The 16,941-nt window shown below is 31.4% G+C and overlaps 1 protein-coding gene across 1 annotated transcript; it reads right to left on the bottom strand.

Moving 5' to 3' along the window:
• Positions 1–600: 600 nt before the first annotated feature.
• LOC129220123 (actin-related protein 2/3 complex subunit 4) lies at positions 601–15,599 on the bottom strand. The gene is made up of 5 exons (XM_054854467.1): positions 15,527–15,599; positions 15,193–15,311; positions 9,141–9,348; positions 6,386–6,556; positions 601–910 (listed from the first exon to the last, which is right to left on the bottom strand). Exons 1-5 carry the CDS (start codon positions 15,527–15,529, stop codon positions 905–907), a joined length of 507 nt encoding a protein of 168 aa, XP_054710442.1. The 5' UTR covers positions 15,530–15,599; the 3' UTR covers positions 601–904.
• Between the last annotated feature and the right edge of the window lie 1,342 nt (positions 15,600–16,941).

Below are 16,941 nucleotides of genomic sequence, written 5' to 3'. Positions count from 1 at the left end.
AGCCCGTGGGAACACTTATAAAGTCCTTAAAGAACTAAGCTTAAGTAAATTTAAAAGAAAGACTATAACAACCTGCTAACCATAAAAGATAACATTTTTAGAGGTCCTTTTTCACTATTTTTCAGGTTTTTTGATGAAAAATAATGATTTTTCCCGACTTTTTTTGATGAAAATGAAATTCACTAACAATTCCAGATTTTCAGGTATTCCCTGACCAAACGCAACCCTTCTACAAGGTTTACAAGTTTTGGTATGAGATTGCACGGCCCATGTAGCCAAAATTAGAAAAAAAAGTGGAATTATTAACTAACAGAAAACATCTACATCACAACAAGATGATCCATGGATTTGACTCTGAAAGTGAAAAACAGCTTTTGGAAGAATTACTGCGGTTTTTCTTCTTCCTTTTTTATCTGTTTGTGTATTCTTCTGATGTTACCAACATCTGTACTCTTCTGTTGTACTATCGTTTTTCTTTTTTTTTGTCATTTTATAAGCCTTACCGAGGGAGGGGGGAGACAATGACAAATGGTGTAAATGTAAAAAATACAACAGAGTCCTTAAAATATAAATAAAAATTTATTGTTTTTTCAACTGAAACTTAAGTAAGATAACCATAAAAAAGTCATAAAATTAAAAAAAACAATTGAATATTTAACACCAATTACGCATCAGAATTTAAAATACAAAGCCAACAGTTTGGCACTTGAATTTTCTTTCATTAGGCAATCAAGCAAGAGGTTTGAGAACGTATAACCTACTTTTAAAATCCATCATATAAAGTACTTATAATTTAAATTCAAAGGGTAGAAAATGATGTCATTTTGGTCCAATCAACTAATGCTTCAAAATAGTTGGAATTAATGATAATAAAGCTTGTGAAGAATGAGTTGCACCAGTAACATCAAAACTAAGGAAAAAAGGAATAAAAATTAATTAATGATAAAAGTTTTAGCTAAACAAAAGTTCAATTCTTTATTTTTATATTACAGTAAAACCCCTCCTAACGGACACCCCTCTTATGAGGACAATTTTTAATTCCCTGATTCCAACGCAAAACGCTTTTGTCAGATGTCTTTTCATCCATAAGCTCACTACGTTTTGCATTGAAAAGGCCGAAACATATGTCTGCAGTAATCTGCAAGTTTGTGCTTTTCAGACGTTGTTACTTTACGTTACTTTGCAAATAACAATAGTACGGCCCTGTCCTGCGGACACCCCTCCGATGGGGGTTTTACTGTAGTTCAAAGTAATAAAAAAGTTTAAAGAATTAATTTTAATTCTAAACAATATTCATACAATAAATTGTAGACTAAAAGTATTTTTAGCTGTAGTAAAACCTCTTTCAACCATCATCTTGGGACAGTGCTCATTTCTAAGGACAAACAATGCGTGAGATAAACCAAAGCCTTTTCAAACAATGCATTCTTCTTGCACAAAAAACAAGATTTTTAAACAAAACAATCAATCAAACATCTCAATACGTCCAAGAAACACAGCATCAATACCAAGTTAAGCTCATCTCATTTAAGAGTTTTGACATTTTTCTTAAATACCAAATGAACCAGACAAATAAGAAACCAAACAAGTACAAGGCGAAAGCCTCGAAACCCTGTATTATTTGAAAAGTTTTAAAAGCCCTATATCCACAAATTTATACTTGCTTAAGATGCCATTCAGTCTTGAAATAAATTTGTTAACTTAATTTAAAAGATTAACTTTATAATTACAATTATTCAATCTTCGTTTTTGGCAAAGATTAAAAAACATGTTCCATCAAACCCAACAACGACAGAGCAAGTGCAACAAAAGTAATACCCCCATAACACTAAATGCCTATCGCTTTCTTGCTTTTAACATAGAGCAAAAATCTGGTTTGGAGGCCACCGCTATCTAGTGAAGGTATTAGAAATTATTAACAGAGAAATTAACAATTTGTTAAATTAACGATTTGATTTGAATCGTTTGAACCCATTGCCACACCAACTCCTATGTTAGATGGCTGCTGGGTAGTGCTATTTCAAGAACTATTACCATATATAGATATTCGTGAAGCAATCGTTTAAATCTATCCTTATAGCAATGCCATCTTTGGATTGCCACTAGGAAGTGCTGTCCTCCGTACCAGAAGTCAAAGTGGATGTTAACGGAAACTCACTTTTTGAGGAAAATGAGATATGCATCGAATATTGCAGGCGTTAATAAAAGCTAATAATGAGCTGATGCTCATTTTTATTTTTGGCAACAATTCAACAACAATTCCCCTCAGCAACAACAGAGTAAGTAAAATAAAATATAAATATTTTGATGCAAAGTTTATCCATCATATTGTTGTTGTCTTGTGCCAGCTAGGCTGGCAATTTGGGGTGTGCTGTTTCACTTTTCTAAGTACCATATTTTGGTGTGAGATCCAACTTTCAAAGTACACATATGCCATAAGTACCCGTTTATACGATAGGCAGCCATTCACAGCATAACAACACATTCACACAAAGAAAGGACAACGATAGGAGAGAGAAAGTGCATCTATGGCCAAGCCGGGATACGAACTCAGGACCTACCCATTGCAGTCAGACTCCTATGACCACTAAACAGGGCGACTGGCATCCATCATATTAACAAGCATGTATGAGAAAGCATGGTAAGAAAGCCTTTTTAGAACCATTTGTATTACAACAATAGAACAAAAGAATCCAGCCTTAATAAGAGAATATTGGATCTAATTAACTAGACTGGTGAATTTCATTGAAAATTTTAAAGCAAGAAATTTTTTTTAATTAGTGCAAAGGAGAGACCAATGACAATGCAACTCAAAGTAAAATATCACTTGTGAAGAAAGATTTTGTAAATAGCTTGAAGGACAAGACAATGAGTATCAATTCGCATACAAGGAAATCAATGAACCTCAGATAGGAAAAATAAAGGAAAACCACCAAACAGATTTATTCTCCCAGTAAAGCACTCATAAAACCCGAAGGGCTTAAGGATATTGTAGACATAAAGACTCCTTATGAAAAACAAAAGTAGTTCAAAGCAAAGGATATTTTTACCACAATCAGAACACTATAAACCTGGACATGAAACAAAGTCTAAATGAAAAGAATGAACTACGAACTCAAACAAGCCACCAGAGCTTGGCATATTACAATAGGAGGATCCCTAAAGAAGTTGGGGAAGCTTGAATTTAAACACATCATAGTTAAAATGCAGGCAATGAGCAATTTTTTATGTTAATGACATACTTGTTGAGCGAATCAAAGCAGAAATAAAAACAACAAAGTATTAAAGATAGAATACAAATTAAAAGATCTCTGAGAAGGGCTAGTTCTAGTTATTTGGTGTTGAAGTTTCAAAGTTGAGGTCTGTGTTTGCTCCTACCTTTTGAGAACTGCCCACAAAATAAAACCTGGACAGTTTCCCCACCAGTAAATGGATTACTGAGTGCACTGGGATTTTTCAACCCTCCAAACAGCAGGCCACGGCCACTCAATGCTAAGCTCCATAGACTAAAGATCAGCCCAAGTATACTCGGGTTTGTGGCTAAGTCTTTTTAAATTAGTTAGTATGGTTAGTACACAAAATAAAATTTTTTTCTAGGATTTTTCAAGGATAAAATGAGCTTTTTCTAGGATTAGTAGGAAGAGTTTGAAATTGTGAAATTTTTAAAAATAATAACTGCTGATTTTGTTCCAGTTCATATAAACAAGTATCAGAAGTAGACAAACTGTTTACGCCACACCATAAAAGCTTCAAAAGCAATCTTTAATAATGGGCAATAAGGATCATCTTGACTGCGATTGAACTAAAAACATAATAAAACCCTACTATTTAAAAAATTAATGATAATGAATAACAATCGGTAACTTAAAAAAACATCAAAAGCAATTTCAAAATTTTGCTGTGCCGGCTGCATCAAGAAAAACATTATGAAATATTTTCTCAACGCTTGTTTGCTTTATACAAGCCAGGATTTTAAGATTTCAATGGCCACAATAGTTTGACATCTGATACATGATTTTTAGCCACATTAGATTCAAAAGTGCCACTATTTGAAACTGTGGGTTAGGCAAATAAGGTGCAGATTGTTTTGTTTGAAAATTATTTAACAACTTAAATCAAATTTTCAAACAATAAAAAACTATTGAAATAAAATTAAGATATGCAGATTTAAGGTAGTATAGGTAAAAACAAAATCTACTTTTTAAAATAATTGTAAAATTTACGAGATGAAAAAAGATTGAAATCTCAAACACTGAGTGCACTTTTGGTAAAGCACAAGCTTGGTGTTAGGAAGAATCCAAAAATAAAATAATTATTAAATGAGTTAATTGCAAAAATTCAGCTAAGTGGAAGTCTTAAATAAGTAATTTCTTTAGTCAACGAAATTCGACACCGGTTTTTCCCAAAAAAAAAAGTTTCCCAAAATAACTGGATTTTCCAAAAAAAATTTATTTTCGAAATATACAAATAAAATTGCAAAACTCTGAAAAAATATCGCAAAAAAGGGGGAGTTGACAAGTTTTTTAATGTACTTCTTAGAAAATACATGACAAAATTCAAGGACTAAAGCTACTTTATAAAAATTCTCAAGGTTTTCTAATTAAAAATAAAACTTTTTATTTCAAGTAGTTTTCAAGGTCTTTTTTAAAGTCAGGGTTCATACTCTATTTGAATGAAAAAATTCCATGACTTTTCCAAGACTTTTTCATGACTTCAATGAAAATTTTCATGACCTCGTTACACGAAGAGAACAGCACTATTTAATCTCAAACTTGGTAATATTTGGAAATGAGCAAATTAGCATCAGCTAAACGTCTATATGAATGCCACAGCCATATTGAAGCACTTACTCGTATTGGAAAAAATATAAGTGCACACTTAAAAAACTAAATTATTCTTATTTGTCTTCATCATATAAACTTAAGTAAAGTAAAAATGCAGTGAAGCGAATACTTAAATGTCTGATATTTTTTAAAAACAGGCAGAATGATATTGAATGGGACAAAGGTTGAATGAGTCATCACTAAGTTTCAATAAATTTGCTTCAAAAGTTGCCTTTTAGTGTCAACAGTGACTTTAATCATTTACGTAACTTGACAGTATTTTGGTTCTTTGAAGTAAAGTCACATAGTTTAGTTCTTTATGTTTCTAAACCAGATCTTTTTTGAAAAAACCATTCAGTAATGAATAAATCTTCTGATTCAAAAGTATATTTGTTTTGTTTACAAATTTGCATATTTTCAAATGCATGTAAATTAATAGGTTCAAAAATTCCAGAACACGTTTTAATTCCCGACGTTGAACATAGCAGTGGATCGCATGGATTAGTTTTGCGTGCCGTATGTTGGGCACTACTGTTTTAGAGCATTAGAATTCCTCTTTTTCTGTATTCTATCTCCTGACTTAAGATCTTTATTTTCTAAAACATTCAACAAATTAAGATTTAATAATAAAGTCCTTACGAGTGATGGAAATGGAATCAAACTCGCATGCAATTGAATTGCTTTTTTTTTTTGAGCGGATGTGGCAAAACTAAGAACGTGAAATTTTGCTACTACAGAATATGAAACATAAGAAGTGTTGAAAATAACAGAAAATTCAAAATAAGATGTCCAGGCAGTAAAATCACATCGCAAAAAATGGCAAGTGGCTGCGACAGAAGTGGATGCAATGAGATTTAAAAATTCAGATTTGATTTTTGGATCGTTCAATTTTCCACTTTCAATAGCTTTTATGTGCTATACTGTTAAATCACTCAAGATTTTTAATGCTCCTTTAGCTACTGTTCTTTTCTCTTTGTCCAGGAAATTTTTCCATGACTTGAAATAAATTTCCATGACTTTCAATGAAAATTTCAATTTTCCATGACTTTTCCAGGTCTGAAATTCTGTTTTTTTTTCCCCATGACTTTCCAGGATTTCCATGACCCGTACGAACCCTGTAAAGTGTACAAACTATGTACTATACAAATCTATTTCAAAGATGCAAAACCACTTCAGTTAGAGACATATTTTTGTTCTTCTATTTTTTTCATTTTTTAAAAAAAGTTTTATTATATAACATTTTCTTTCAATCCTTCCAAATCATACAAAACCATTTTTTTTTTTAAATATTACATTTGATAATACTTCAGGAGAGTCTATTCAGGAGTTTTGGGAAAGGCAATAAAATTTTGGAGCCACCCGAGTTAATTTTGATATTCAGAGAGTTAGCAGCTAATGCATGTAGCTTAACAGAGTTTGCATGGCATAAAAAAAGCGAATTTCTCATTACAAGATAACGTATTAAGATTCTAAAACTTTTATTAGAGTACCAACTGCGTTAATTTAAAACAAAAGGCAAGATCCATTTAAAATTATACCAAACAGAAAACAAGTAAACTTACTCTTTTTAGAAACTCTTCAGCACAAATTCGAGCCCTTGCATTCAAAGCTAATTTCATTTCACTAATTTCTTTATCTATTTCTTCCATGAAATGGATGACAAAATCCACTAATTTATGTTTATACATTTGTTCAGTATGGAAGTTTGTTATAAGAAATGAAATGTCATAACCCTGAAAATAAATGAAGAAATAAATAGAATGTAGGGGAATGTGTGGGACAAAGTGAGATAGTTAAGATAACTTTTATCAAATTGAATAAATTGGAAATTTGTTATTAAAATTACAGTACATGGAGAAAGAGCAATATATTTTACGACAAGTTCTGCAATGAAATATTTTTTTTAGTTTTGACAGTAAATTTATACCTCCAGAAAAAGATGGAAATTCTCCACTTTTATTTTTTATGGGGCAAAGTGAAAAATAAAATATTTTTCTAATGACATATTTTCTATTTAATTATTAAAGATATTTTTGATCAAATGAATGAGTAAATAAAAGAATAAAAGAAAAGAAAATGAAAGAACCAACAATGAAATAAAATAATTAAAATATGAGAAAAAAATAAAGAGTTAATAAAATAGTGAATGAATAAGAAAATAAGTGAATGAATGAACAAAAAAGGGTATTATATAGTGAAGGAATGTAAATGAAAAGGTAAATAAATGAATATGTAAGTAATTTAATATATGGTTGAATAAGTAAATGAAATGAACTATTTCACTTTGCCCTGCACGTACTTGACTAATAATACAGAATATTAAAAATATGAATAAGTTTAATATTAACTAAATAATTACTTCACCGAACATTAGAAGGTCTCAGTTAATATTTATAATGTTAATATCAAGAATTTTATCGTTTAGTTTATAACAAAAATAATTTTTGACTTACAACAAAATATTACAATATGATGTATGAGTACCAATCTTTAAAAATTGCCTGTATTATTATCTTCTCTGATTTTCAGAGGTAACGTTTTCTTGACTGGAAAAGGCTACATGTGTTACTACATGGTTAAAAGATTACCAGATAGGTGGAGCTAAAAGCAGAGTATATATTTCACTATTTAACTTTACCCCACATTCCTCTATTTATGTAATATTCCATGAACCATTTTCCATAAGCAAAAACAACTAAAACACTAACAACTGATACACTAATTAATCAAATTAATAACATTTCATACATAGGAATGATATTAAATGCTAAAATATTACTTGATAAAACTTTGCCAAATGTTTCTCATTAACGCTATGAGGACCATTTGTAAAAAAAAAATCTCTCCTGGTAAATCTTAAGGTATTCAAAATAAAACTGAAAAGTTTTTCGAATCACACATCCTAAGATCATGTTTAGAGACACAATTTTAAATCGCCGAAAACTATGTAATTCTGTGTCAAATTTCCGTACATAGAAACGCTATACAGCAAATGTTTAATCTTGGACAGAGTACAATGTCAGGCTGCAAAGGGATAAAAAAGACCAGGCAGCTCTACAGTTTGGTCTTTCACCATTTTGCTTAACTTCAATATTGTGTATCAGGATGGAGGATAGTTCTGTTGCACATAATGAGAATGTTGAAGTCAATGAGTGAAGAATACAGCAGACCACTCCCAATTATAAACAATTCTTCAGTAGTATAATAATAGTAAAAGATGTTCTTCCAAGTCTGTTAATGACCTAGTACAATGCTCATGTTTTTCCAGGTTTTTGACAAAAATTATGATTTTTGTCAACTTTTTGATCACAATAAAATTCCTGAAAAGTTTTTCCTGAGTTGTAGGAACCTTGTGAAAGGGAACAGGATGCTGATCCCTACTAAAAAATACTGCAGCTGTACATGTAAATAACTTCTGGAACTCTTAAAATTTCAACTGGCATAACAAAAACTGGAGGGAAAAAAAAAAAAAACTTTTCTCTAACCCAACTCCAAAACATTCCTAATATCTTTTTTCGTTTTACTTATTTATTTTCATATGATGAAATAAACACAACATTTTGGCTTTAAAACTTAATGCTAGAAAATGCTTAACACTTTTTCTGAAGATTTTCACTGAACAATTCTTGGGGGAAAAACTCGAAAGCGGGAATATTTTCCCGATTTTAGTCCAACCGTTTTAAACAGATGCTAAATAAATACTTACACATTCTGCTACAATTTTACAAGGTCTGACTATAAAATAAGGACTATATAATTACAGCAAAAGACCGAGTAAGCAAAAAGTGCAATAATTGTTGTATTCATAACTTTTCCTGATAGTGTGAATAAAAGCTCTTTTCTTAAAAAAATAATAATGTAATACGGCTACAGTACAAGGTTTTATCGATATTAATACAAAATAAAGACCATAAGTAACAAAAATCATTATCCAAAAATGAACCATTTACAAAAATTGTGATCGCAGAAATGAACTTTTTTGTGCAAAAGAATGAAAAGTGGACATTTTAGACATAAAAACGTTCATTTCATTTTATTTTCCTTCTTTTTAAAAAGATTATTTCTAGTCAAAATCGTGGAAAAAGGCTCCTATTTTTTTTTCAGAAAGTAGGCGCACGACTTGCATGTGGGTGTTTGATTTTCTCCCGATTTTGCTCCTGAAAGTAGGGTGTCAACCTAAGCGAGTATATACAGTTTTTAAGAATGTCACATCTAAATGCAATTTTTGAATAAAAAACAATATACAGGACAAATGTATTTAAATAAAAATTCACTGATATAATTTAAAACTCAAAAATTACAAGAAACTGAACTTGCCTCAATAGGTTTTCTTCGAAGAACAATAAAGTTTTCAGCTCGCATCATCATGAACCTCATAAACTTATGACACAGAATCTTTTCAATTTCATCAGCCTGTTTAATTGCAATACTGATTCGTAAAGAATTTATTGAGCCTTCAATTAAGACTTTCTCCTTTTCGTTACGGCTTATGACCACAGGTGTAAGCAGTAACTCTTTTCCACTCCTGAAAGAGTTTGATACAAGTAATAAAAAAAGTCAAGACTCTGAGAAAATAAAGACATTAATCCATTACACTCGAACCTCGTTAAAATGAACTAAAAGGGATCTTTTGAACAATTTGCATACCTGCCAACCTCCGAGAAAAAAAATCCGGAAGATTTTTTTATTTTTATCTACAAGATTTTAACGCAAAATAAAATCAAACAGGACACCTACCCTCTTTACATTTAACAATATATTAGTTATGAATTTCATATCAATTGAAATTACTTTCGTTTAGTAAATATTACTTTTATTGCTTTCTTTAAAAGTTTGGAAATAACATTTGTTACTCATCTTAAAAAAAGAACGAAGCAAAAACAGCTCGAATTGAGAGAATGAGAAGATAATTGGCGCCGAAATTGTGCCCCTAGTTGCCCGCCGCGACGCTTGCTTTGATTGGATCCCTATGAAGTCATGCGTTGTATCACTCAGTGACGTCATAATCTTGCCTTGCTTCTTCTTGTGCCATTCTCTTACGGCAACCTTTCCTTGGCTACTTGGCCTAAAACGCGATGCCACGTTCCACAAAATTATCGTTACCGCCAAAATTGGCGAGATAATTATTTTTCCTACAAAACGTGAAAAATCCGGAAGATTTTGCTCATAACCGGAAAAACGGAAAAGGACATAAAAATCCGTAAAACTTCTGGGAAATCCGGAAGGGTTGGCAGGTATGAATTTGTCTTAAGTGTAATTTACCTTATTCGAATTACAACAAACAAACAATAGGACACGGGTGAGGGGCGGATTCAGACAACCATTTAAGGGGTGTCATGCTGACGAATGACCATCCCCTCCTCCCCCTCATGAATGAATACCAAGTTTTGGGCACAAAAAATTTCCGAAATGCTTGGTGTCAATAAAAAACAACAAATCGGCCAGAAATAAGGCACGTTTTGAAAGGTTAATACACTTGTGGTTAAAAAAAATTCCCCCACGTTTCCAGGTTGTTTTCTAGAAAATTCCAGGTTACTCGCTTCATTCAAAACTAAATTTGAATAACAGTATTTTCAAAATAATCAAAATTGTTTAAAGGAGCAATGCTTAAGAAATGAAATGTAATAAATAATTCATAACCCTTAAAACAATACAATTAAGACAAAATAATCACCCAGCTCATAAGTGTCACTTTCTTGGCGCCAACAAGAAAAAGTCGCCAAGCGGGGGGGGGGGGGGATATGACATTAATTACAAAACTCTCAATCATCAAACTTTAACAGGATTGAGGTGCATATTGAATTGCATTAAATCATTATGAATTGTTTAATTAATTAATTTTATTTTTTATATGTTATGTTTTTATTCGGTTGACTGACACTGTACACATTGCTTGAAAAATTCATAGTTGTTACATTTAAATGCAAAAATCAAACCTCCATACCTCATAACCTGTCTTTCTCTATTTTTTATTTATTTATTTTTTTTATTTATTTTTTTTTTTTTGAACCATCAATATTTAAGATAGATAGGTTCAACTGTATATATACAAAGAGAGAAAGACTGAGAGAGAGTTGAGGAGGGAGGGGGAGGACTGGGCTTTTAATGTAGAAAAGAATTATCATTAGTGACAAAAGTTAGGAGAATTTGTCACAATGATGAGAAAAAAAAAATTAACAATATGAATTGTAAATGTACTATTTGCGCAGAATTGAGCAGGTTGAGAGAAGTTTCTAAAACTCTTCTGAAATTCTAGTTTAAAAAATGGAATTTTAGACTACAGTGACTCCCAAAAGTGTTTGTACACTCTGACATTCTTTAGTAAAACCCAAAAAACGCGAAACCGAATTTGAATATGAAGACCAATATTTTTTTACATCCTCTAATTTTTTCAAAATATTGACCACCAATACGCCACAGAAGTTATCGTACACTCAAATATTTTCGAATAAATTCATGATTAAAATCATCATATGTCGTTTTTTTTTTATTATTTTTGCATTTTGACCCTTATAAGTCATTTGGCTTCAATTTTTTGTTTATTTTTTCTTTAATATTCTGCTTATTACTTTAAAATGGTAATATTCGTAAAAACCACCAACACCATTCCAAATTTGTATTTTTTCACAGTAGTGGTAAATTGCTTTGAAATGTCTCTAAATTAGTAAATTTATTCCATTCCATGGTAAGATGCTGGATAAAACGCTTCAAAGAAAAGAATCGGACCAAAAACAAGGTAAGGAAAGGTCAACCGGCAAAGTTGACAAAGCGTGATCGGAAATTTACAGTTAAAAAATTTATGAAAAATGCACATTTGAGTGCTGTAAAAGTTTCTGCAGAGTTAAATGAAAACTTTTACATTTAATTTTCACCTAAAAATTTTCGTCAAGTTCTCTGATTAGCTGGATTACATGGGACCTCTTCGGCAGAAATTTTCTTGGCGAAAGAAAGAAAGTTTACGCTTTTTGTCGCAAAATCAATGATAAATAAGCTCAAAACATTTTGGAATTACGTCTTACTTACAGATAAAAATTAATTTAACATTTTTAGTTAAATTGTTGTATAATTGTAAATAGAAGAAAAAATGAGGAACTTAATCTTAAGAACTCAGTTAGACCAGTTAATCAAGACGATGAAAGTGTTCTTGCGTGAGGGTGCATATCAGCATTAGGACTTGGTATTTTTTGATGAAATAATGAATCATGCTGTTCATTTAAATATTTTAAAAACCAGTTGTAAACTCTTAGCCAAAAATTTGGTTATCGGAAGCAACTTTGTTTTTTTTAGATAACGATAAGAAGAACACCGCTTTCAACGTTTGCGTCTAGTGCCTCAAAAATTGTCCTAAAGTTTAGAAAATACCCCTTCAATCTGAAGATTTGAACTTTATGTAACATATTTATATATATCTGGAGGCTAGATTATGAAAATACGGCTTTGAAACAAAAATAGAGATAGAAACAGTAAGACTCGAAGTGTGGTTGAGCACTTACTCAGAAATTACTCAAAAAAAAAAAAAAAAAAGAATGAAATCTATTCCTAGACGTACAATAGGTGTTGTTGATACTTCATAATATTCTACAAAATAATAACTTAATCAAAAGTAAGATTATTCAATAATACATAGATTTTTATAAGTGTACAAAGACTTTTATGAGATAAAATTTCCGCCACTTTTTGGTTTTTAATTTTTAAAAAATTAAGTTTTCAAATTTAAAAAAAAATTTCATGTAGTTTTGTATAAAATTGATCATAGATCTTATAATTAAATACCTATTCGGAAACATTAATTCTGACCAATAGATAGGGTCCTATTTCATTGAAAGTCGCAGGTGTAAGAACACTTTCCGGAGCCACTTTATATTTGGAAGAAGAAAAGTTCAGTGCCTTTCATCTTAAATTTTTCGAAATTGAAGTATTAAAAACGAGATTGCAAGGGGTCAATGAGTTTCTATCCACAGTTTTCCGGTATTGAAGTTTGAAAAATACAATTTTAGATCTTCGATGATGTTAAAAAGACGGAGTTCTTGGGTTATACCCAGAAAATTGAATTCCTAAAAATGCAAAAGGCCACCTTTTGTAATGTTAGGTGAAAGGATGAGGTTCAAAATTCTTCCCAAGAGTTTGTTTTCCAAAATAGCAATTTTAAACTTTCTTTAGTGATATTAAAAGGATGGAAGGCCCATGGACTACCCTTCAATTTTTAAAATTGAAGTTTAACACACACAATTGTGACATATCTTTGGGGTAAGGGGAAGAGATCAGGGATTCTTTCGCAAACCTTACAATATTAAAGTTCAAAAAATGTAATTTTCAAAGAATAACAGCAAATTTCTGCCTAAAACTTGATTGAACAATTTACAAAAATCACATTTTTGCTTGAAATTAGTGGTTGATGATTTTACTAGTTTGGAAAATTTTTGGTGTAAAGAACAAAGAAAACAACTGACTAAATTATAACATAGAATGAAAAAATATTTAAAAAAAATAACAGAGTGCATGTATCTAGGTAGAATTACGGTAACCGGGTCGCGTTGGCGTATTTTTTCAAAAACAGCCAAATTTGGCACCTACGACTCAATGTAAACAAAGTACTACAATGTAAACAAAGAAAATTATCCAATGAGAGTTGACCCAAAGAAAATGGGTGGAGCTTCGGATTGCTAAAACTATCACCTTGGTAACTACAACTGTTTATTAACCTTTTTCTTTCTCTGATTGCAACCATAAAGAAACAAAAAAGAAAAAAAGCATTAGAATTCTTTTTCCTTTTTAAAATGTTGCAAAACATGGAAAGAAACAAATGATTAAACCTATTTTTTTCATAGAACTATATTATTTTTCTTACTTTGAAATTAAGTTTGCAGAAAAGACAACTTTTTCAAGATGTTAACATAAACGTGGGAAGATAAAGCGCAGTATCTACAGAGATGAATTTTTGAGACATTAAAAGAAACGTATTTTGGATTAGGTACTAACAATAGCGAAATGATGGAGTTTGACCTTTTTTTTTTTCAGTGGAAAGCAAATAAGCAAGCTTGTACAAGAATGCTAAAGTACAACACATGACGAAAATGCGAAAAAAAATTTAAAATAAAAATTTGGAGATACTGTTCTTTATGTTCTCATTTCAGTATTGTTGAACTCATTTTTTCCTTTAATTTGATGATTTTTTAAATAAAAATAATATTTAGAAGCGGAGGTGTAGGAAAAGAAATAAAATAGCATGATGTATGTAAACGAAACGCTTCATGACGTAAATGGTGTTACACTTTTCATCAACATGTTGAATTTCTTAACATTAAAATAAAACATAAATTTCTACCGAAATTTAACAACAGTAAAAGTTGGATAGAACACGACATTAGTCTGAAATAATCTGAGAAAAAGCTATTAAAAATACTTACTGTTTAGTTAAGACTTAAAACGATCTACTAAATAAATTAAACCACATCAAAAGATCCGAGAACATTATCAAAACTTAAACTATAATTTTAATTTTCTGAATAAGTTATTACGATAATTAATAAATTTTAAATGTAAGATAGAACAATAAAATATGAAGGAAATAACTTACTGAGAACACATTCCAAAAAAGTATCCAAAAGGTATGAATAACTAATTTTTAAATCTATAACTTAAAAAAGTAAAAAGTGGCAAACATTTCACTATGTAAAATTTCAACATATTCAATGTTTCGAAGATCTAAAAATTGAAAAAACACAACATGTTGCCAATGTTCAGAAAAAAATCACCTTTGAGAAAATTAAAAATATTATTCTATGGAATTAAAAAAAAAGATTTATTGGACAAATAAATTACAATTTTGTAAATGTGAATTCGGAAATGGTTGATTGGCCAAACGAATAGCGAATCAGCTATGGTGTAGGGTTACCAAAATTGCTCCGTCGCCAAGGTAAGGTAGCGGGCTTCCAGAAAGAAATATTTATCGCCGCGACCCGGTTACCGTAATTCTACCTGTATCTCCTAAATATTAACCATTTTTAATACATTTAAAGAAGATTTTGCACCTTCATTTGACAAACCAATATTTAATTTTTTTCCCGTTCCCGAAACTTGACATCTAGCAATGGTATTTCCAGAAAAATTACAAAACTATTAGACAATATTCTTGTATAAACCATCATGTACTGTTTCAGAGATCAGTTACTGGTTATACCATTATAATAAGTATAAAATTAAAGTTTTTTGACATGGGTTTTTCAAAACTTGACAACTCTGGCTACGACATTTGCGCATGAAAAAACGTTCGAAACATACAATTGGCAAAAAACATTGATAGGAAACCGAAACAATGTATCAGCAATTAATTAAAATTTGAAAACAAAAGAAATAGTTTTCTAATTACCTTACTTCTACTTCCGGCTTGTTATGCCTTTCTACGACTTGTGATGAAAAATTTTCCAAACACATTGCAGCATTTAATGTGTGCCTGACGGCAGTAAGGTAAGGTCTCAGGGTAGCAGACTGTAGAATGGTTTTATAATATTAATTATACTGTAGAACAAGATAATTTACATTTCATGCTAGCAAGAACTTCAAAAAACAATGTCATATTCTAATGCTTTGAACATAGAATGAAACGAAACAAATTAAAATTTTATTCAAGAAGTAAAATAATATATAATTGTTATGAATAAAGAAAATAATAAAACAAATAGAAAAGAGAACCTTTCACTCACCATTGTAAATAAATTTACAACACACCTCACCGAAGCGTCAACACGCTGAACGTGATCCTTAAAATGGATTGCATGATTGGTTAAAATGATACATATGTTTCTGCGATAAACCAATCACAGATCTCGAATGCTGTCTCCAAAATCCCACGCTGAATACTTAGGTTGCGTTTGACAAACTCAGCCGGTGTACCGATGACTAACCAGTTATTAACCAACCAACTGGTAGCGACCGGTCGATGTCGACAAACGTAAGCTTATGGTTACGTTTGCATAGAGTTACCGATCAACCGTGGTTGGTTGAAAGGGTGGAGGGAAAATTTTTTCAGATTCGTCGCAAATGTTAAATTTCAACTTTATAACACGTATAAGGACCGTGGTAGCCCGATCGGTAGAGTGTCGGATTCGGGGCCGGAGTGTCCTAAGTTCGAACCTCGATGGTCGAAGATCCACCGTCGTCATTAAAGGGGACTGGGCGACGTTAAATATTCTCGTTGTCTCAATGTCCTCCAAGTGAAACCATACCTCTGGGGGTGCTAGCACCAATTAGCAATTTGCTCCTGATCTAGTTCTAAATTCTCATTAACTGTTCGATCTAGTTCGATCCGGTGATGGTGCTGCCATCTATCGGTATAAAAAAATGATGGAGGTAAAGCACTTAGTATGCAGTCCTCGATATAAATACAGTTGTGTCTCGGAATCGAAATCGAACACGTATAAGCCGCGGCTTATCTAACCAAAATTACAGTATTTAAAACTGAAATTTTGGAAAGTTGCCAGAGGACTGTCTCAATTCTGAAAAATGCTCCTACATCATCATTAAAGGAATGATCATCCTTTTGTTTGTCGGACTTCAATTTGGAAAAATTTACTGGTTTCTAGAACTTTTCCTTCGTTTCTAGAATTAAAAAAAAATCCTCTAAAATTTCGTTTTTAAAAGCTTCAATCAAAAAAACTATTTAAAGGGAAAAGCCTTCGAACCTATGATAACATCATCAAAGATCATCTACAGTTGCGTTTCTGAAATTTGAATCGCAGAAAATTGTCAAAGAAGGGCCCCCGAACCCCTTCTTCCACAACATTACCAAAGATCTTCTAAGAACTGCGTTTCAGAAGCTAACTTAAAAAATTTTCTTGAAGATTAATCTTGCCACCATCATTTAAAGTCGTCTTAAATTTTTTTAAGAACTTGTGAACTTCAAAAAATTTCCCAAAATACTCCTAACCCGAACACTCAAGTCTACAAAAATTAGGTTTTGTAGCAAGAGTTTCGAAATTTTTCCATGCGTATTCACCAAATATCCTAAAAAAACAAACAAACCACTGACGTAGACCGGAAGTAGCGAGTCTTATTTCCGGTTAAGCGCCAATCTCCATTGCTAGAGATAGGTGTTCATAGGGAAAGCGATTTTGTTGTG

Source organism: Uloborus diversus, chromosome 4 (genome assembly GCF_026930045.1).
Source record: "Uloborus diversus isolate 005 chromosome 4, Udiv.v.3.1, whole genome shotgun sequence".
NCBI lineage: Eukaryota > Metazoa > Arthropoda > Arachnida > Araneae > Uloboridae > Uloborus > Uloborus diversus.
This window is presented reverse-complemented; position numbering and strand designations above follow the sequence as displayed.

Excerpts from the sequence above, each read along its gene's own strand:
- LOC129220123 (XM_054854467.1), bottom strand. Across the intron at positions 9,349-15,192 it reads AAGCCGGAAGTAGAAGTAAG|GAGTGGAAAAGAGTTACTGC; the intron begins GTAATTAGAAAA and ends AAACTCTTTCAG. Across the intron at positions 6,557-9,140 it reads TTCGAAGAAAACCTATTGAG|GGTTATGACATTTCATTTCT; the intron begins GCAAGTTCAGTT and ends ATTTATTTTCAG.